Source organism: Antechinus flavipes, chromosome 2, assembly GCF_016432865.1.
Source record: "Antechinus flavipes isolate AdamAnt ecotype Samford, QLD, Australia chromosome 2, AdamAnt_v2, whole genome shotgun sequence".
Classification (NCBI taxonomy): Eukaryota; Metazoa; Chordata; class Mammalia; order Dasyuromorphia; family Dasyuridae; genus Antechinus; species Antechinus flavipes.
In genome coordinates, this window is record NC_067399.1 from 335,330,410 (window position 1) to 335,352,199 (window position 21,790).

The 21,790-nt window shown below is 33.7% G+C and overlaps 1 protein-coding gene across 1 annotated transcript in view; it reads right to left on the bottom strand.

The window, feature by feature from the left end:
* The window catches only part of LOC127549616 (coiled-coil domain-containing protein 170-like), a 31,507-nt gene extending 12,279 nt beyond the window's left edge, over nt 1-19,228 (bottom strand). Inside the window, exons 1-5 of the mRNA XM_051977807.1 lie at nt 18,974-19,228; nt 17,670-17,853; nt 11,328-11,456; nt 4,895-5,151; nt 2,935-3,079 (exon numbers count right to left, since the gene is read on the bottom strand). Coding sequence (XP_051833767.1) covers nt 2,935-3,079; nt 4,895-5,151; nt 11,328-11,456; nt 17,670-17,816 — 678 coding nt within the window. The 5' untranslated portion in view covers nt 17,817-17,853; nt 18,974-19,228. The remainder of the gene's footprint in view (nt 1-2,934; nt 3,080-4,894; nt 5,152-11,327; nt 11,457-17,669; nt 17,854-18,973) is intronic.
* Nucleotides 19,229-21,790: the final 2,562 nt, after the last annotated feature.

The following is a 21,790-nucleotide window of genomic DNA, read 5'->3' on the forward strand; positions in this document are numbered from 1 at the left end:
TAGCAGCTTCCACAAAAAATAGATACAGTGCTGTGAAAGACATTGACCCGGGCGACAGGTCATCAAAGTGTGGGTCCTGAGGCTGGATATTTGTCTGTGAGGCTATTGCCTGAAAAGGGATGGGGTTAGAAATGAGGAGGGAGACAAGTTGAGATGGAGTAAGGTCTCAGTTTAATGAATGAAGAGGGTCTAATTAAATATGATTTCTGAGTGGGGGGTTGCAATGAGAAGAATGTCAGACCATAGGTGTGGCTGACATCCTGGGGTATACCCTTATCTAGATCCTGGGCGGAGATGACCGATTTCTTGGGACACACATTATCTTATCTCAGGAATTTAGGGTGTATTGTTTGTTAACCACACAAGTAGTCACGTTCTTGGCTTCTTTTGTTTCGTGGAGTGTCCGTAGGCACTGAAGTATAGGTGGGTCTTTTATGCCTGGTCTCTAACAGACATGACTACTATGATCAATACAATGATCCAAAACAATTCCAAATTACTTATTAAGAAGAAAAATGAGGCAACTAGACAGAGCACAGACCTTGAAGTCAGGAAGACCTGAGTTCAAATCCAGTATCAGACACTTAATACTTCTTAGCTATGTGGTCTTGGGCAAGCTACTTAACCCCAAATGCTTCAGGAAAAGAAAAATGCTATCCACTACCAGAACGAGAGAGAACTGATGAACTCTGCATACAAATTGAAGTATATTCTTTCTTTTTTTCTTTCTTGTGTGATATGACTAACATGGAAATGTTTTGTATTATTTCACATGTATTCTATATATAGTTTGCTTTCTCAGTGGAGGTGAGAGAGATACATAGGAGGGCAAGAGAATCTGGAACTCGAAATTCAAAAAGAAAAGAATGCTGAAAAAAATTAAAATTTTTAAAAGAGAAAGGTCTAGTGTATAAGATTAGGAAAGATGATAGGCTCACTGTATCAAAACACATTTGGAGCATTGTATTTAACTCCTGAGAGCTACTTTATAGAAAGGATAGATGAAAAAGCAGAGGTAGGGAACATCCAGTCTGTGGGATGTATAAGGCTATTTGCTAAATCAATGGTAAGAATGTTATGGATGAGCTGAAAGGTAGGCACAATAACTTCCCACTGGTTTGGTTCTATAACTTGATAATTTTATATGGTTTGCAAATGATGTCATAAAACTCCAAATGGTTCCTGGACCCCAAAAAAAAAAAAATGCTGCAGAACATCCAGGTAATCAGGACAATGAAGGAATGTAAGGTCATGCTATTTGAGGATTAAATGGAAGAATAAATAGCATCTAACATTTATATAGTTCTTACTATATACCAGACTGTGCTAAGTACTTCACAATGATTATCTCTTTTGTTCCTCATTTGTAGCCTAGTAAGTAGGTATTATGATCCCGCATTTTATAGAGGAGAAAGTGAGGCAAACAGGAGTTAAATGATTTCCCCTGAGCTACCACACAGCAAGTAAGGGGTACATGAACTCAGATTTTCCTGACTCCAGGCCCAGTGCTCTAGCCACCGAGCTGTCCTGTCCTAATGCTTCGAGTACAATGATACCCAAGCTGCCTCAGAAAGTTTATGGGTTCTTTCCCCTTACTAGGGGATTTCAAAGAAAGTGGGGATGACTACTCAGATTTGTTTCAGGTTTGGATTGGATTAGATGGAGTCTGAGGTCCCTTGCAACTTAAGAGATTCTGTGATTTGGTTACTACTTTGGGTTTAATCATTCAAATTCCAAATCCATCTTTACAATTATCTACCTTTCAAGATTACAATTATGTCATGAGAAACTATCAAATCTTTTGTTGAAATCTTGGCAACCTTTATCTGCAGTGTTCCCATGATCTACAAGTCTAAAAAGGAAATGAGATTCATCATGAGTTATTCTTCCCTTTTGCCATTGTTCAGTCATTTTTTTCAATCATATCTGACTCTTCATGACCCCTTCTGGAGTTTTCTTGGCAAAGATACTAGAGTGGTTTGCCATCTTCTTCTCCAAATCATTTTACAAGTGAGGAAATTGAGGCACATGGGGTTAAGTGATTTGGCCAGGATCACATAGTGTCTGAGGCCACATTTGAACTGAGGCAGATGAATCTTCCTGACTCCAGATAGATACTCCAATATCTATACTACACCACCCAGCTGCTCTACTGTATTGAATTGATTCCCTAAGCTACTTTATGATTGTGACAATAACAATAGCAAAGAGAATAATAAAAATAGTTGAAATGTAAAAGTGATTTTCACCTAATATCTCATTTATCTTTATAACAAATCCTAACAAAGAAGAAAGAATATTTTAAAAAATTTTCTTAATGAGGAAAGCATAATGCAAATTAAAATCTGCAGTATTCTCATGATCGACCAGTCTCAAAAAGAAATGGGATTAGTTTTGAGCTTTTCACCTATACTGCATTGTTAAATTGGTTCACTAAGCCACTTCATGATCATGATAATAGTGAATCATTTACCTTTATAACAATCCTATAACAAAAAAAGTATTTTATTCTAGATGAGGAAAGCATGATGTGAATTAGCTAACTTGACTAAGGCAGATGATAAACTAATTAAACACAGACTATAAATTACAGTCCAAATCTTCTGAATTCCGGAGCTTTTTCTTTGCCTTCTACCACTTGCTTATTTTCAAAGATGCTTGAGAGATGGGAGAATACCTAGGGATGTTTTTCAACTGCTTTGTCCCAGAGGATCTGATGAATTCCCTTGACATCACAGAAGAAATCCTAGAGGCCCAAATTATGGTAAAGGAACATAAAAGGGATTTGGTTTGGAAAAGATGGACTAAATCAAGAGTCATTGGGCATTTGCTCAGTTTTCTATAGAACTAGTCTACTAGAAATAGGATAAAGATAAAACAGAAGATTAAAATTATTACCTCTTTGTAAATTCATCATGAGTAGAATGCTCTTACCTTCATCCCTAAAACCTCAAAGGGATCATCTGGTCCTTTCACTTCCAGATTCATAAAAGAGGCTAATTTATATGTGGCATCCACCAACTTTTTCTCCAAGCTGGCTGCTTTTTGCTCTGCCTTTTCTCTTTCAACCAGCTGTACTCTGTGTACGATATTAACAAGTCTTAATCTTAGACATTTCTTACATGCTAAATGGAATAATTTTTTTCCTTTAAAGAAGGAACATTTTCATGAGAGGAATGTGGATTCTTTGCTATGTAAACAGCTGGCAATTAACTATTTGTAGAAAGAAGCTAGGAATAGCACAAGAAATGCAAAAAAAAAAAAAAAATTAGGTCCAATATAATCATCTTTTAGTGAGATACATGCATGTGTGTGTGTATAATAAGAGAAAGGGAAAAATAATATTTGTTAACATTTATATAGTGCTTTAGGGTTGCAAAGGACTTTACAAATATCTCATTTTATCTTCCCAACAACCTAGGTAGATGCTATAATTATCTACATTTTAAAGATGAAGAAACTGAGGCAGAGAGAGGTTAAATAAATTGCCCAAAGTTACATCGCTTAGTAGATCTTTCTCAGTTGGGCTGCTATATCTACAAAGCCACTTGAATCAAATGGCAACTTTTCATTCTCTATGCACTCAAATTCTTTTCTACACATTATCCTCAGAAAAATGCCTACTTTCAATCATTTCTATTCCACCAGTTTTCAGCATCAAGAAAACATCCTGATGTTCTTTTATGACCCCAGGGGGGCAATCTACTACTAACTCTGTGCCCTTTCCACCCTATTCCACAAGAACTTCTGCTAGCCATTTTCTTTCTCATTTAAACTGTGACAGACTCCTAAAAGAACAATAATTCAACACACAGAAAGCATTCAAGCTCTTGGTGAAAAATCTAAATAGTGACTCACATTATACTTTTTTTTTTAATTACAATTTTTATTGAAGCCTTCTCTATGCCAAATGGAAGGGCTACTCAGTTCCAGACATGGCACTTAAGCAGAGATCAAGCTGCTACAAGATGTGGTTTATCTTCAAGAAATGATCTGCCACATAAGGATCATTCTAATGATAGCTGCTTTTATGGGTCCTTTTTCTGGACTTTGTCACTCTAGTTTCAGACAGTGTCTGGACAGTTATCTTCCTATTGGCCCTTATATTTAAATTGATCCTAATAAGTTTGGTTCTCAATTTTAGGCTCTTAAGTATTTTTCTCTTCTAAAACAGTTTGGAAAATGCAAGTCTCAGAAGAAAAATCAGACTGTTAGATGGTGTGACATATAGAACACAATTCAAATAACTAATCTGAACAGAATCATTTTTAGACTTCCTCTTGCTGATTAAGATGACAGTAATTCCTAGGACTTCTTCAAGTATATCTGGGCTATACTCCACCTTCTAACACCCAACACACCTCCCACACACATGAGTGAGACAGAGATGAGAGATAGAGAGACAGAGAGAAAAAAAGAGACAGAGATAAAAATAGAGAGAGAGAGAAAGAGAGAGAGAGAGAGAGAGAGAGAGAGAGAGAGAGAGAGAGAGAGAGAGAGAGAGAGAATGGTTCTCCATTCTCCTAATAGCAACCTGGGGCATAGTTTCAAATTTTTTATCTCTATATCAACAAAAAACTCTATATCCAACATAATACTGAATCCAAAATCATGTGCAATTTAACCTGATTTAACCTCAATGATTGGTAGTAAGAATGGAGCTCTTGGGATATTATTAAGTTGATAAAATATTTTAGAGAATGAAGGAATTTTTTTAGAGATGGAAAAAACCTTAAGCATTCAATTCTCTCCTTTTATAGATGAGGAAATTGAGTGTCTTAGAGATAAAATGATTTGCTGAAGGTCATCAAGCAGTAGGAGCCAGGTCTCTTCCATAAATCTACTGAATTTTTCACCATATCACCTAAAGTGGATACCAATTAGAAATACTTACCTTAGACGACTTTCAAGTTCTGCAACTCTTTCACTTAAATCCCAGTTCCCTTTTTCAAGGTTCTGAATGCTGGCATTTTTCAAAGACTTTATTCTGGTGGCTGAAGCATTGATTTCTTCCAGATCCCTGATATGATCTTTCAAGGACAGAATCTGGGAGGATTGTATGGCATTATTCTCTTTGTAATTTTCCAGCTCAGATTTCATCTCTTGCAATGATGTTTCTTTTGTGAGAAGCCTAGTTTGAAGATTCCTTACCTACATAGGAAAAAAAATATATAAAGTATTAGCCTTCATACCAGAAACCTTTAAATAACTTTTTGTTGTAACTTTTACAAATTCATGACCAGCAAGTGTATGTTTTTAAAAAAAAGTTAGTCATTTTAAAAATAAAATCAATGAAAATAAACATCATGAGTAAAGTTATTCATGTTAACACTATTACTGTTTGCGTTTTTGTTTTTCTTCCCAGGTTATTTCTACCTCTGAATCCAATTCTCCCTGTGCAACAAGAGAACTGTTCGGTTCTGCACACATATATTGTATCTAGGATACACTGTAACCTATTTAACATGTATAGGACTGCTTGCCATCTGGGGGAGGGGGTGGAGAGAGGGAAGGGAAAAATAGGAACAAAAGACTGTGCAAGGGATAATGTTGTAAAAAATTGCCCTGGCATGGGTTCTGTCATTAAAAAGTTATTAAAAAAAAGAATTGTATCTACTAACGAAGATCAATATCTCCCCTTCAACTGAGAGTCTTAGAGAGGTGCCTGGGACACCCAAGGTCTAGTATGTTTCAGAATTAGAACTTTCACCCAAGGTCTTTTTTTTTTTTTTTTTAACTTCAAGGCCAATAAATCAATCAAAAAGTATTTACTAAATTCCAGGCACTGTATTTGGCACTGAGATTATGTATGAAGATGAAGCAATATGTCTCTATTTATAGATAAAAGAATATTGACTGTAGACTTACAGATGACTTCCATAATATAAGCCTATAATATAATTTAAGCCAGTCATGCTATGGCATGCTATGATCCTAACTGACATCTTTCCTTTTATTTTGGATAAAGGTAAAGATGATTACAAGGAAGAGCTCAGTAACTAAGGAAATAGTCACCTTCCTAAACATGAAATGATTGGGCCTTTTAGGTTAGTCATTATTAGCCCTGAATTTCCTGTATCCCTCTCCTCAAATGTTCCTCTCTAGACCCTTTTCTTTCCTTTCCTTTCCATTTTTTTCTTTCCCTTCTCTCTCTTACCCTTCCTTATCTTGCTCAATAAATTTTTTCCTTTTTTCTCTCTCTTTAAAATATATGATTTAATATTTCCAGAGAAACCTCTTCCAATTAATTTCCTTTTCTATGACCACTCCCCATAATCATTTGCCTTTTTAGGGTAAGTCATAATCTCACCCCACAATAAATAAAAAAGGATGTCCTTTCCAACTACACTGTTTTGTCCTCTACTAGCCCCAAGTACAAGATTTACCAAGTTCACTCTTTATGAACAACATTAATAGATTTTGAGAGTTGATCATCTCAAGAGTAATAGATTATTAGAACTTATCTTGGGAAAAAATTTTAAATCTCTGCTTCCTTGTGTCTGAGCAAGTGAAAAAAGTCTTCTAAATGAAGGAAAATTGAACCACCACTGCATTTAGTTGGCCCTTAACTATGAAACTTTAATCTAATTTTCCAGTTTAAATTTCTTTATTAGGCTGAGTGTGATCTTGAGAACTAGTAAGAAAGGAAAAAGAAAGACAAATTTGCTTTTATTTGACATTGTAAAAGAACATTTGCTTTATAACCAGAAAAAGGTCAGGAACATTTTGTCACTGGAAGAAATTGCATCAATTACAAGCATTGAAATACCTAACAGGAAAGAATGACCTAGGTGCTTTGCCATAGATTTTTACTTTAGACTGCATTTGGGAAAAGAATAAGGAGAGTATCTTACTCTATCTTAAGAAGTCTAGTAGAAAAATAAAATGAGATAAAAGCTACTGTATATTTGTGATACATACAGAATAGATCTTATGTTAATATTCCATCAATATAAAAAATTGACACTTGCAGAGCACTTAAATTTTGCAATGCAATTTACATATCTCACTTGATATAAGTCTTATAATAAACATGGGAGATAATACAACTCATTTTACAAATGGGGAAACTGAGGTTCAGAATTATTTAGGTGATATGCCCATGGACATATAGCTAATATGTGTCAATGGCAAAACTAGATGGATTTTACAAGGGCACTAACCCTGGAGCCCAGCAGAAACCAAAATCTACCAAAGGGGAACTTCTTGAGGACTGCACAAAGGGAGAAAAGACACCAGGTATAGTGTGGTATGCCTTTGTCACATACACTCTCTTTAAGTTTGAGTCCACTTTCCCCAGGTTTTGTATACTTGTGGGAGTGTGTGCCAAGCTTATGCAGAAGAATGGTTTTTGTATCAACTACATATACTTACTATATATACCATATTAGTAAATACCTTTTTCTATAAACTAATCAATTTCAGCTGGCTAATTGATAATTAATTGAGGAAACAAACTGGATAGGGGCAATTGCACTACAAAACTATCCTGATCCCTCAGACTTACCTCGAAGACAGAATAATTCACTACCCTCTGGGAACCTGGCCAACATGTGAATAAGAGCTGGGACAATGAGTTTGGAGTTATAGAGGGCTGGAAAACTACATTGCAATACAATATTTTATGGTATTGATGAAATATAACATTTTATAAAATTGATGAAAACTATCTAAGAAACAAGATATGGTTTCCATGGTTGTATTCTATCCATGCCTCATATTGTATTGGATACTCCCATTAAGCTCTAGACCTGCCTACATTCCACAATATGTTGTTGTTATTGGTTGATTGTTGTCATTCATTCTTGAAGAGGACCAAAATGACATCACTATGTCAGAAACACATAATAGTTAGTTTGGCTGATCAGACCAGTATGAGCTTAGAATGTGCTGCAATAGGTCAGACACAAATTGGATTCAAAATGGATTCTCTGACTGCGGATTTCATGTTTGTTTTTCTTTTTTAGCTACTTCAATTCTGCTTTGCTCATTTAGAACATCTTGGTGGCAAAATGTTTAAGAATATTGAACCTAGAATCAGACTGACTCATCTTTCTAGTAAGTCTCATCTAGACTTCTCTAGCCACAAACACTTACTAGTTGTATGACCCTGGGCAAGTCACTTTACTGGGTTTTATTATTGTCAAAAACCTTCCCAAAGGGCTTGCTTCTATTCTGGGTTCTGTTTTTAATTCTCTTCATTCATGACAGTGATTGTTTTCAAACTCTGAAGTTCTATAATCCTTCTGCATGATTTTAAATGTTTCAGAACTCAAGTCCATTAAAGGATTAAAACTTCTTAAAGTTAGATCTGAATCTCATGGAATAGACAAAGATACTAAGGTTGACAAGTGCAGACCTTCTGAAAAATTCAGATATAGTCAACTAGTAAGAGAACAAATTGTCTAGTGAGTTAAAATTATTTTTTAAACTAAGAGATTCTGGAGTTTAAGTTTCAACTAAACCCACCATGACCAAAATCAATGTACCCTAGAGATATCCAAGGATGGTGATAACAATAACATCAATAATAATAATGACTATATATTGTTTTAAAGTTTTCAAATACTTTACAAATATTAACTCATTAAGATAAATTATTTTTATATTATGTTAACAAACAATTATTAAATCAGGACCAAGATTTTTCCGTTCTATTTCCTCATTCAGGGACCAGCCCCTTAAGGTCATTCAGCCAGTCTCAGAAAGACAAGGCAAACAGATGAGATTGGCCTAATTCTCCGGATATATGCTCCCCAATCTTGGGAAGCACCTCATTGAAAGAACCTTAATTTTGTTTATAGTGTAAACAGAAATCTACTAGATGTATTCCAGAACCACTTCCTCTGAGTTTAGGGTAATCCAGCTCCTAGGAAAAAACAAATAGAGTGGTTTGGGTAAAAATGAACTGCTTTGTCCAGATTGCTAGAGGCAGCTGAGAGTCAAAATCAATCCATGTTCTCACCAGGAGGAGCAAATGGTTTTCAGCCTACCTCCTCATTTAAAAGTCCACCCCCTCATTAATTGTTCACCAATCAAAGTTGGTTTTTAACCTATCAGAAGCACTCCCTTTCCAAAAAGCATTATCAAGGCAAAGCATTCAGTATATCCCCTTAGGTGTCTTTGATTACAGAGAAACTACTGATTATCAATTTATTGATTACTAACTAACCTAATTAATAAGCTGATTATTAATTACTCCAAAATCCTGTCTCATGAGCTTTTCATTCATCTCATATTTTATCTTCACAAGAATCCTGGGAGATAGATGCTATTATCCTTATTTTACAAATGAGGAAACTGAAACAAATAGGAATTAAATGACTTTCCTGGAATCAAAAGCTAGGAAATATTTAACTGGATTTGAACTCAGCTTTTTACCAGAGCCAGCAAGCACTCTATTCACAAAACCACACAGATCTTTTTCATGGAACCTTGGGATTTCATGGAGGACAAGTAGAAAGCTATTATACTAAAACATTTGGGGGTAGGATATAGTGTAAGTTTCAGAATTCAGTAAAGCTACTCCATTATTAACAATTCTACCAAGCAAAATGTTAGAAGGAAATGATATTTAAGTAGCTGGTGTATGAGCAGCTAACACGGAATAAACATAAAGGCAATGTATGAAAGAAATTAAAACCTCAAAGCAACTTTTACCCTCAGATTAAGAATGGATTAGTCTGAAAAAAAAAAAATAGCAACAAGCCAATTAAGCCTGTCATGGCAGTGCCTAAAAATTGTGTTCAATTCTTTGTGACCCATTTTGGGGGGTTTCCTTGATGGAGATACTGGGACAGTTTTCCATTTCCTTCTTCCGTTCACTTTGCAGATGAGGAAACTGAAGTAAACAGGGTTAAGTGATTTGTCCAGGGTCACATAGCTAGTAAGTGTCAAAGGCTGGATTTGAACTTTGGTCTTCCTGACTTCAGGCCCAGTACTCTATTCACTGTACTATCACCTCATTGCCCTACAAAGGTGGAATGGAAAGAAGGCTCTCCTAACTGCCATTCACTTATATATGTTTTCTTGTTTTCCGTACTAGAATGTAAACGCCTTGATAACAAAGACTACCTTGCTTATTTTTATTTGTATTCATTGGGCTCAATCCAGTGCCTAGAACATAAGCATTTAAATCTTTCTCATTCTTTCACTAGCTTTATTTCATCATTTTGTTTGGCAATACTACTCATAATTTTCTGTTATTCTCCATAATGTTTTATAAATTATTGAATTGAATTTATTTATTGAATTCTTAAGTGGCATTGCATATGTTTGCAATATCTTTCTTCATGAGAAGGAGATAAAAGTGTTCACTGTCTGTGGTGATTTCTGGACCTTTTGGGCTTCTTGCTTAGAAAGCAGTTTTGTATATGTTGTTTCTAAGCAATGGTATCATTATTTTGATCCACTTCTTATTTTTCAGAGTTGACAGCCTGTTTAAATAGCTTCTTATCTTTATCCTTTCTCCTATTTTTGTATTGATTTTGGCTTTTGCACTATGTTTGCACAATGTTATGACTAAACACAAATAGTTCATTCTGAAATAATTCCTAAATTGACAACCAGATATTTTCTGTATGTTAAGATATAGTTAATTTTGCATTTTCCAGAGATGATGAAGGAAAGGTCTTGAAAAGAGCCAGGCTCTTCATAAACCTCTGAAAAATCACAATAGAAATACTGAGAGGAAAAGCAGCTTTTAAGAATATTCCAAGAAAAAATAAAAATCAAACAACAGAAAATGAAAAAAAAAAAGGGCTGAATCAATTTTTTTAAATGGAACAATAGAAATAACTAATGCACCAAAAAGAATATTGATGGGAAAAGAGCCAAGACAGAACCTTAGATGTATGTATTGCTCATTTAGTGCATTAATCCAAATTTAACACTAATATGAAAATCAGAAGACCAAATTGAAGAAACACTTGTAAAAGTAAAAATCACGATAATTGATGAAGTTAAAATAAAAAATTCTTTGAAAGATTATAAGAAAATATTCAACCTTAATAATTTCTCAAATTAGTAAACTGGGTTTAATTCTATTAATATCATTATATAGAAAGATTAAAATAGATATGAAAGTTCCCTAGAAAGCTCAATTTAGGAAATGACATTCTTGTCAAATGCCACTCATTCTAGCATTCAAAGGAATCTGATATTGGTTTTGCATTCATTTAATGAAAAGTACAATTTTTTCGTTTATTTCTAAGCCTTGTCCCTGAAGCCATGATTCCAGAAAGCAACTCAGGAAGGAGATGAGATCTGTCACTTATTTCTTAAGGAAAAATTTCTCCCCAAAACTGTGTATTAAGGGATTCACACACCTCTGTCTGAAGACTCTTGTTTTTCACCAGTAGGGCTGCATAGTCTGTATGGACTGGATCGGCTCCCCTTTTGAAGTACAGCATATGATTTGGAGAGGAAACTGCTTCAAGGGGTGGGTCAAAAGAAGACTGAAAAGAGAAATGCAATTCAAGTATTTGATCTTTTAACATCAACTTTATGGACAGAACTAAAAATTTACTATTCTATCACAGTCATTCAAACAACAAACAAGAAATATTAATATTTTTCTTTGTTAACCTAGCACACATTAATATTCCCTCCCAAAAAAGTTCTATCCTATCAGCACAGGGTCTTTAAACAAGATGACTGAGACACACAGTTAACATTTAATAAATGCTGGTTGACTTTACTTAACCTAAAACGAATGTGTCCACCTACATCAATCTATGGGGTAAAAAGGACTATGGAAATTTATATAGTAAATCTGAGGAAAATTTGTCTAACATCCAGTAAAAGTTTTACAGTGTTTTTAAGCTGTATTTTGTTTACTAGGAAGATTCCATTTAACTCTAGAAATGAGAGAATATGTGAGAAAAGTGAGGATCAAAGATAGGAAGTGGCTGGCTCATGTTGTTCAATATCCATCTAATTTAATTGGAAACATTTACATATTAGAGCTAATGATTATTATTATTATTGTTATTGTTATCATCATCATCACTACCACCACCACCATCATTATTTTGAGCCAGTTTTGTATTTCTTTGCTTATTTGTCAAGATGTTTTCCTTTATTCCAAGAGCTCCTCCTAATGTCAAATAAGAGAAAGAACAATTTCTAAACTGTCAATTTTTTGTTGAATGAAAATTTATGAAACTAAAATACAAGGAAAAATATTTTGAAATATTAAATAAAATATTCTAAAAACCAATTGGTTACATGAAACCTGGTGAAATAAAAATTCCAAACCCCAAAATACATTTCCCTAAAGTTATTGGTCTTCAAGACTGTAGGTCTATTAAAGGCTAATAAAACTATAATGACCAACCCCAATTGCCTTAGCAAAAAAAACCAACAAAAAAACCCTGTAATGACCAATACTGGTATTACAGAACAGATAATCAAATATCCCTCTCAAAGAGAAAGAATATCACAAAAGCAGATTAGATTAGATTTTAGTTATGGTTAATTTTCCTTAAATGATTTTGCATGTTACAAATCAATCTGAAATGCTTTAGAGACTCTTTGTGGTACTCTGACTTGAACTACCCAAGGTTCTTAGAAAATTCAGTGCTTTGTTGTTGATGCTGCTGTTGTTCAGTCATTCAATTATGTCCAATACTATGCAGCAAGATTCCACTGCCTAAGAGTGCAAAAGTGGAAAGAAGCTAACCTAACAAAAGTTTCAATTCAAGAAAGGCTGAAAATATGAGTAAATAGTTGACACTGACAAAAAAGAAATTTTATGGAACTATGGATGTCTAAGATAAAAAGAAGATAATACTCCACAATGTTTTGAGAGAGGAAGAGAAGACGTAGAAGGAGGAGGAGAGGAGGAAGAGAAAAAGGAGGAGAAAAGGAAGAAAGCAAGTGAAGGAGGAGGGAAAACAATGACTTGAAAAATTCTAGAGAAGACTGACCAAATTCACTTTTGGGGAAGATTGAATTGGAATTGTAGGGGGATCTTTTATGGGCCAATTACATAACATTATCTTTTGTTTGCTGGGTGTTCTATGCTCCTCAGTTTTATTTGAGCAACTATTAAGAATTTGGAACCCAAATTTTAAAGTCATCAACTAAGCACACAGCTATAAAATAGGGATGACAGTGAGAACATTAAAATATTTTTAAAAAGTTCAGACTAAGCACATTTCAGTTCTGAGTCCTGCTCTTACTTCTCTTTTGACAACTCAGGAGATTCTAATTATATATGCTAAAGTGAAAAATTACAAAAAAGAAAATAAATTATGCCAGTAAACATTTGTTTTGTTTTTTCCTTTTAAAAATTCTATTTAAAACTTAAAAAAATAAAATAAGAAGAAAAACAGAAAAAAAAATCATTGTCATGTGCCCAGCAGAACATCAAAGAGAAAATTCGAAATATGTAACAATACATTTCTATTTCAAAAAAACAGATATAATAATAGAAAACATTACATTCCCGACTATCCGTCTTTTCTTTGCATTAAGACATTATTTAGAAACATATAGAAAAATTAAGTTTAGATCGTAAATTATCTCAATAATACCTCAGAACTATTTTTCAGAGGTCTTATGGAAATATTTATTTGCTGTCTTAATGTCTTTTAGTATCTCTTAATTAAGATATCTATAACTTAGAGAAGATGAGATAGCAAGAACAATGTTTTTCCTGTGGGACCTCTTTTAAGTCACTTAATTTCTCTAGATCTCAATTTTTTCACTTATAAAAAATAGGGATTGGATCAGATAAGTACTAGGGATTTGTTAGTCGCTAAATCTATAATCTTAAGATTCTGATATCCTAAAGGGATTAATTTGTATTAATGTCTTAATTCCAATCAAAAAAGGTCTCCCTCTGCCTCAATCTTTTAGCCCCAATCAAAACTGCATTAAATGGGCTATAGCATATTATCAAAGGAATATTGTCTATCAGAAGCATTATAATAGATCTCAAAAAGAGATGTACAGTTTGAAAAGTAGGTAGTATCTCAACTTACAAAAACAAGGGATGAAGTAGGTAGCCCATGTGCTCCATTGCTATATAGATAAAATCAAAGAGACCAAGAAGTCCTGAACATCTTGAGTGAATTTATTGTTATAAATGACAAGCCACATATGTTGAGAAGGTGCAACTGGGATGCCATCTTTACCACAGAAGGAACACTCATATGGATGAAAGCACAAAATCCATCAAAATAGGAATACACTAAAGAGGTAGAATGATGATAAAAAGAATACTTGGAAAGAGAAAATTTGAATTCATATCTTGGCTGTGTGACTTTGGGTAACTTCTAATTTGTATAATTCACTTATAAACTTGTTTCCTTATCTGTGAAATATATGTGTGAAACAATAATAATACTTACACTTAATCTCACAGAAATGCTTCAATGATCTAATGAGAGTAGAAAGTAGAAAAAGAGGCATTGAAGAACTAGAAAGAAATGGTTGCTAAAAGCCAGTATTAAAATCAAGGTTTTCAAGGTTGAATTGGCTGCTCATCATCAGGAGCATCCTTCTCCACTTACCTCCTCTACTGATTCCAACACAAAATTCATCCTATACAATTAATGGATTATCTTTCCCCTTTTTGCCATCTCTCTTTGATCTCCTCAATATAAACCATCCTAAATCCTTTTTGGGCTGCTTTACTAATAAAATAACTTAAATAAAATACCAGTTAGCAACCTCAGTTCCTTCTGATGAAATGGAAGAGTACCATCTACCTTTCTCAGTGTCCTCCTAACTCATGACATTATCACTATTGTCTGACCTACTTGTACAGCATCAGTACTCCTGGTGGGGGTCTTGACATTTCCCCTGCTCTACCCCATTCCTGAATCTTTAAGACTTTAAGTCTTTCCATCTACATAATAGTTGAATTTTATGTATTGTCACCCCCAATTAAAGCGTGAATAAGGAAGTATGTTTTATATAATGATACATGTATAAATTATATCAAACTGCCTACCATCTTTGGAAGGGGGAAGGGAGGAGAAAATTTGAAACTCGAAATTCTATAAAAATGAAGGCCAACATTTTTCTTAATATGTAGCTGGGGGAAAATAATATTTAAAAATTATCACCTTTAATAGACTTAGGATAGGTAGGAAAGAAGGTAGAAAGATATCTGGAAATCAATCTATTAGTCCTCCCCTCAAATTAAGATCTATAAATTAAATTAATATCAGCATGTATGTACTTGCATATGTTTGTATAACAATGGGAGATTATTTGAGATGGAATTAACTGAGATTTGAACAGTGAATGATGGAAAAAGCAGAAATATGGCATTTGCATGATGTTTCTGAGGGAAAGAAAGGAGAAAATAGTAAAGAAGCATTGAATTAGATAGATACCAACTACCAATTGGCATCTTCAACCTTCTGTTGGCAAGTTTGGCCAGGCTGCTGAGAGACCTCTGATGATTAGTGAGAGGGAGAAATAAGGAACAATTTAACCTTCATAAACAAAAGATATTCACAAATTAGATATTTACATGTTGGAGAGTAAACATACTGTACTTTATTTCAACATTAACCTATGAGCTCTTAATCTATACCACAAATACAAATCTGTTCTTTTTTTCTGGTTGTTGATGAGATAGTGGATATCTGTCTTCCAGTTTTCTCTCTCTATTGAAGGCTATATATGGGATTTCAGAATCTTATATCTTATACAGGAATGTAAAAGATATTTGTCTGTCAGTCAATTTTCATCACATTTTATAGCTTGTCAATGGCCAAACTAACCCAATTCCATTCAGCCTTTTATAGACATATAGGTACTAGAAACCCTTCCAAAGAGAATTTCATTCTTTCACAGAGATCAAGTTTACCCTAAACCATTATTGACATCCCTGACCACAAGCAAGACATAAACAAATAACACCTCCATGGATGTAGTGGATAGTATCCACACAGGGCTAAATTGCTTCAGCACCATGGCTAGCAACCATGCCATTACTGATGGGTGATGTCACTAATCCAAGAGTTCCAATAAAATTTCAAATATTTAATTAAAATGTCTTAAATATCACAATGACAAATTTTATGGTGCTCAGGAAAATCTTCTATGCTAGGTACAAAATTATCTTTAGTTATAAAACATGCTGTTGTGCAATTGTTTCAGTCATGTTTGTTCAATCATCTTTGTTACCCCATTTGGGATTTTCTAGTAATGATACTAGAGTAGTTTGCCATCTCTTTCAGCTCATTTACAGATGAGGAACTGAGGCGCACAAGGTTTAAGTGACTTTCCCAGGGTCACACAGCTAATAAAAGTCTGAGGCCAGATTTGAACTCAGGAAGATGAGTCTTCCAGACCTGGATATCCTTATAATTACAAAGAGTTCATTTTCATCTACAGAGGTGTTCTTTCTCTCAAGAAATTGGAAATAAATTGTAACTAATTTCTTAACTGTCTTCATGTTCAGACTATAAATTTTTAAGGTACTTCTAAAATTACTTCATTTGGTGAACTGTCTATTTAATCAAATTGAATTTTTAGCAAGAGAAAGAAATAGAAGGAAAGAAAGAGGAAAAGGAAAAAGAAATAAAAAGGAAGAAAGAGGGAAAAGAAAAAGAAGGAAGGAAGAAAGGAAATGAAGAAAGGAGAAAACAAAAAAGGAAGGAAGGAAGGAAAAAATAGAGGAAATGTTCCATTTATATCCCTGAACAAATGTCACTGAATGGTAGACCTTTTGAGAATCTTAGAGATCACTATTTTGTGACAAAAAAAGAAAATCACACAGTAACAGAACTGGGGTTCTAAACTAGGTCTTCTAAGATTAATTTTTTAACTGTTTTGATGCTCAGGCTATGAATTTTTAAGCTAGAAACTAACATTTGCTTCTGAAATTACTTGACTTGCTGAATTATTTTGTAATCAAATTGAGTTTTCAGTACTTAATATTATGCTTATATTATTATGCTGCCTCCAAATGAAGAACCATCCAAAAATATTGAATTGGTAAGGACCTCAGAGGATATTAAGTCAATAAGGTAGGGATAAAATCTGGATGTTATCTCTTTCTGGTGACTTAGATTAATATTGGATATTATTTCTCCTGGTATAATTCTAGATCAAATAATGAAACTAGAACATTTTGGATTGACTTACTTTTTTAATGTATACATGCATATAGTAAACTGATTAAATGGTAATCTCTGAGGTGGGAGGACAATCACTGGCCTTACTCTTAATAGGGTAAGATACAGAGTTAACATGTTCAGCCTTTTTATACCCTTTATCTTTGCCTCTTGTGAGCCATAAAATATATTGATGACATGAATGAGTCAATATTAACTGATTATTTCTACAATTAAAGACAGCTATAAAATGCATCATAAAAACTAAAACAAAATTAACTCTGCTTTAATTTTCATTGGAAGAAAATGTTTTGTTATTAATTGCTTCAAAGTTGCTAGAAATCAAGCCAAGGATTATTCTGGGCAAGGATTCAAAGAATCTTAACTCTAATAACTTTTACTAGTATATGTGAAGAAAAGTAGTTGTAAAGTACATCAATTATGGGGAGATGGACATTCAATAGAATACTTTTTTTCTTTTTCAATGAGAACTTAGGTTAAAACCCCAAATCAAATTTGTAGAAAACTACTACACAATGCTATATTTTGTAAGGGTGTGGAAAATAGGTATTAAAAATGTCAGAGTACCTGACCCATCACTGCGCTGTTTTTTCGAGATGTGTGAGATGATGGATATCTGACTTTTGACATCATAGTATCAAGTAGTGCTTTGCTTCGACTAGCAACAGATTTTCCTGAATCTGATTGACTTAAAAATTGGTGAGGATCTGCCATGCCAGAGATAGCAGATCTTCTGGTGATTCAGCTGCTTCTGTAAGAAGACAAAATATATCAGTATGAGGAGCCACAAGGTCTACCTACTCAACAGCAATGTCTTCAGAGAGGTTCCACTGTACTCTCTTTCTCACTATTCAGCACATTCTCACAGGAGCTATCCCAGCTGAATTGTGCTATCTGTGCTGCTTAGAGCCAAGAAGGTGGACTTTGTTTCTAAAGAGATCATCAAAACACAGTTTTTAGATTATAACTTTTGCAGTAACTTGCATTTATATGCACACATATATGTATATATCTATTATATTTACATATCTACATACTGGGCTACATATAAATGTGTATAATATAAGCAATACAATACATGAATCTTTTATACATTAAATTATTATATTAACTGTAGAATTCAGTTATAGGCATTGACTGTTGTCCATCCTTTGTTCTCAAGAACTAGTGACAAGAAGATGATATCCTAACTTGCAAATGAATTGGATTTAAGTGAGGCAGAGCTGTACAAAGTCAGCAGTTCCACTCTCTCCTACAGAGTCTTTGGAATCTGTTGGCAAGACATGGGTCTAGATATCTGATAATGGTTCCTGATGCAGTAGGAGACCTTGGGTCTTTTTAAGCTAAGATCTTTACCAGGTTTCAGCTTGTCTAAGGCCAACACCCATTCCATAATTAAGACTAGGTAAGAACTGAGGCAAAAAAATGAGGGGAGAGAACTTAGTACGCCTTCACAAAAGAATCAGTCTGGGAAGAGAAGATCCTCAGAGTTTCTGGCCAAAACAAAAGGTGCCTATTACATTAGGATAAGCCTCTATAGTTAAAATAAGTGATATTTGAAAGAAATAACAATCAGTCATTTATGTCTTTACTCTAATTAACCAATTCCTAAGAACAAAGTCTTCCCAACCATTAAAATTTTCTAGATGAGAAGAGAAAAATGTGTAATCCAATCTGGGGATTATACAATCTAAACTGGAATTTTGGTCCCTAAAACATGTTTAATACATCAGAAAAATCCCAATATAATTCAGTTGTCCTATTTGGCAGATTTTTATCCTGTCTCCAAAAATTAGCACTATGAAATGGGCACCAAATATTAACTGAGCATTTTTTGGAAGCTTTCCAAATATAATGTCTACAATACTCACCAGTTATAGGAAATATAAAACAGGAAGCTACTTGGAGATCAGATCACCTCCTCCTGTGATTTTGATGGTAATATGTCTCTTCTACTTTTTTCCAAAGTAGTCTTACAAATGCTGTAAAAACCTGAAAGTAGAAGAATATGATGTACTACACTTTATCTAGAAGATAATTGAATTCAGAAGTTTTTACCATATCAGATAAAATAGAAAAATGCAGATCTAAGAACAGTCTCCAGCCTTATTAAACGGCTGCACTGCTATGCCTATAGAATGTTGACATTTCAAAGAAGTGGTTGCTGAGTGATGACATCACAAGGATCAAAGGTCAGCAACACTTGCCCTGATTTCAAATCAATTCAATTCAACTGATACTCATTAATTGCCTAGTATGTGGCTGAGGATACAGAATTAAGTAAAATAATAAGGATTTGGATTCAAATTATGAATTATGATTATATAAGTGGATAGTTGATCATCACATATTCTTGTTGTTATTGTGTACAATGTTTTTCTGGTTCTTCTTGTTTCACTCAGGATCAGTTCATGTAAATTTTGTACATGTAAAATGTACATGTAAATGTAAAAATGAACAAATCAGTTCATCACTTTTTTATTTGAGTTTTTTTCATCTGTAAAATGAGGAGTACAAAGTAAAATATGTTTGAAATCTCTTTTAGATTCAATTTCTATACTTAACTATCCTTGCCCTCAAGGGGCTTGCAATTAAATTAAGAGGAATAAGATAAAGACACAAATGGCTATAATACATAGTATAATGTGTAAAAACAAAATTTTTAAGAAAAGGATTATATCAATTTAGTGGGGTATGGTCAAGGAAATTTTCATAGAAGAGGTGGAACTTAAATTTTGAAAGATGGAAAGAATATCAGTCAGATATAATGGCTTTTTATGTAGCAAATTAAAACCCTAGGTAGTTTCAATCAATTGCTTCTCAAAAAAAAAAGCATCTAACTGACCCACTAAAATTCAAAACACAAGAAAAGGTAAAAAGTGTGGTTTGGATCTTTCTGCCTTATAAAAGATATTTTTCCATTAGAAAACAACTAACAAATAAAACAAAATAAAAACTTAAGCACTCACCCTTCCATTATTTACCAAATGACCAAAAAAAAAAAAAAAAAAAAAAATGACGAGCACATGAATTGACAAAGTACCAACATTATCTGTTGTAGCTAAGAGTTTTGAAGCTGTTTGGTACTCTTTTAATTAGTAGATATTATTATGTAATTGCTCTTTTGGTCCTGTTTTTTGAGGGGTCTAGAGAAAAGTCCTTTCTTATTCTCTGTGGCTCAATTGCCCTCAACTTGAAAAAATTTCTTGAACCTTAGTTATGGCTCATATCTACAGTTTCCCAAAAGGGAATTAACAGGATTCCATCTAGCAAAGTTACTCAATGTAAGAAGTCGTTATCAAATAAGTATAAAAACTGCTTTTTTCCATCACAAAGCAAATGTTTAAAAATGAATCAACAAGATTCAAAATTGAGCATTAACAGATATTTAAAATATGAAACAATGACCTAATAATTAATTTTCTCTCCAGGAGATAAAGATAACTATAGAACTGATCAACAGATATTTCATATTCATCTCAGATCTGACTCTGAGCAACAAAGTTCCAAACTTTTGGTCTACCAGGTATGGCTCTTTTGTCCCCTTCAGACACAGAATTCTGATGATAGTGCCCTGATACATCCATTCCCCTAGCTAATATCATGATTCACTCCTCTCTTTTGTAGCTAATCTCTTTAAGTAGGTCATCTACAACTTCTCTCCTAAATTGCAGACTCAACTATCTATTGGCTATATCAAATTGTCTGTCCTATGTCCAAAATGAATTTATTATCTCTCCCCTTTCAAGTCTTATGATAAAGACTATGTCATATTATGTTCAAATATGATTATATCATAAAGTATAATCAATAATATACTTTATTATCCTTACATTTAAGAATCACAAAACTATATTTAACTACAATTCAACAATTAAAAGAAATAAAGATACTATCAAGGATACCACCATCCTTCCAAGTCATCCTGTTTTGAACCTAGCCCCTAATTCATTCTCACCCATACTTCCACATCCAATCATTTGCCATAACCTGTCAATTCTACCATTGAAACATCTCTTAAATACCCAACTCTCCCCTGACACAGATACTATCCTAATCAGTACATCTCCCAAAATACAGCATTTTCACTGGCCATCGCATATGCCTATAATTCTTTTCCTCTCTATTATTTACCCTGGCTTCCTTCAAGTCTCAGCAAAAATCTCAACTTATATAGAAAACCTTTCTTAATATCCCTTTCCTGGTACCCCTTAAATCTAATGTCCTCCTTCTATTGATTGTACAAATGACATATGTACAGAATAAACTGAAGAGTCATTTGCATATTATCTCTTCCATATAATTGTGAACTCCTTGGGATTGTCTTTTGCCTTTCTTTATATCAGAGCTTAATATAGGTACTTAATAAGTACTTGCTTGACTGAATGACTGCCTAACATGATGTTGTAGAAATCATTTTCTTTTTTTTTTAATTATAGCTTTTTATTGACAAAACATATGCATGGGTAATTTTTCAACAGTGAAACTTGCAAAAACTTCTGTTGCAACTTTTCCCCTCCTTCCTTCTACCCCTCCCCTAGATGGCAAGCAATCCCATACAAGTTAAAGTATATATGTTAAATACAATATATGTATACATATTTGTACAGTTATTTTGTTGCACAAGAAAAATTGGATTTAGAATGAAGGTAAAAATAACCTGGGAAGAAAAACAAAAATGCAAGCAA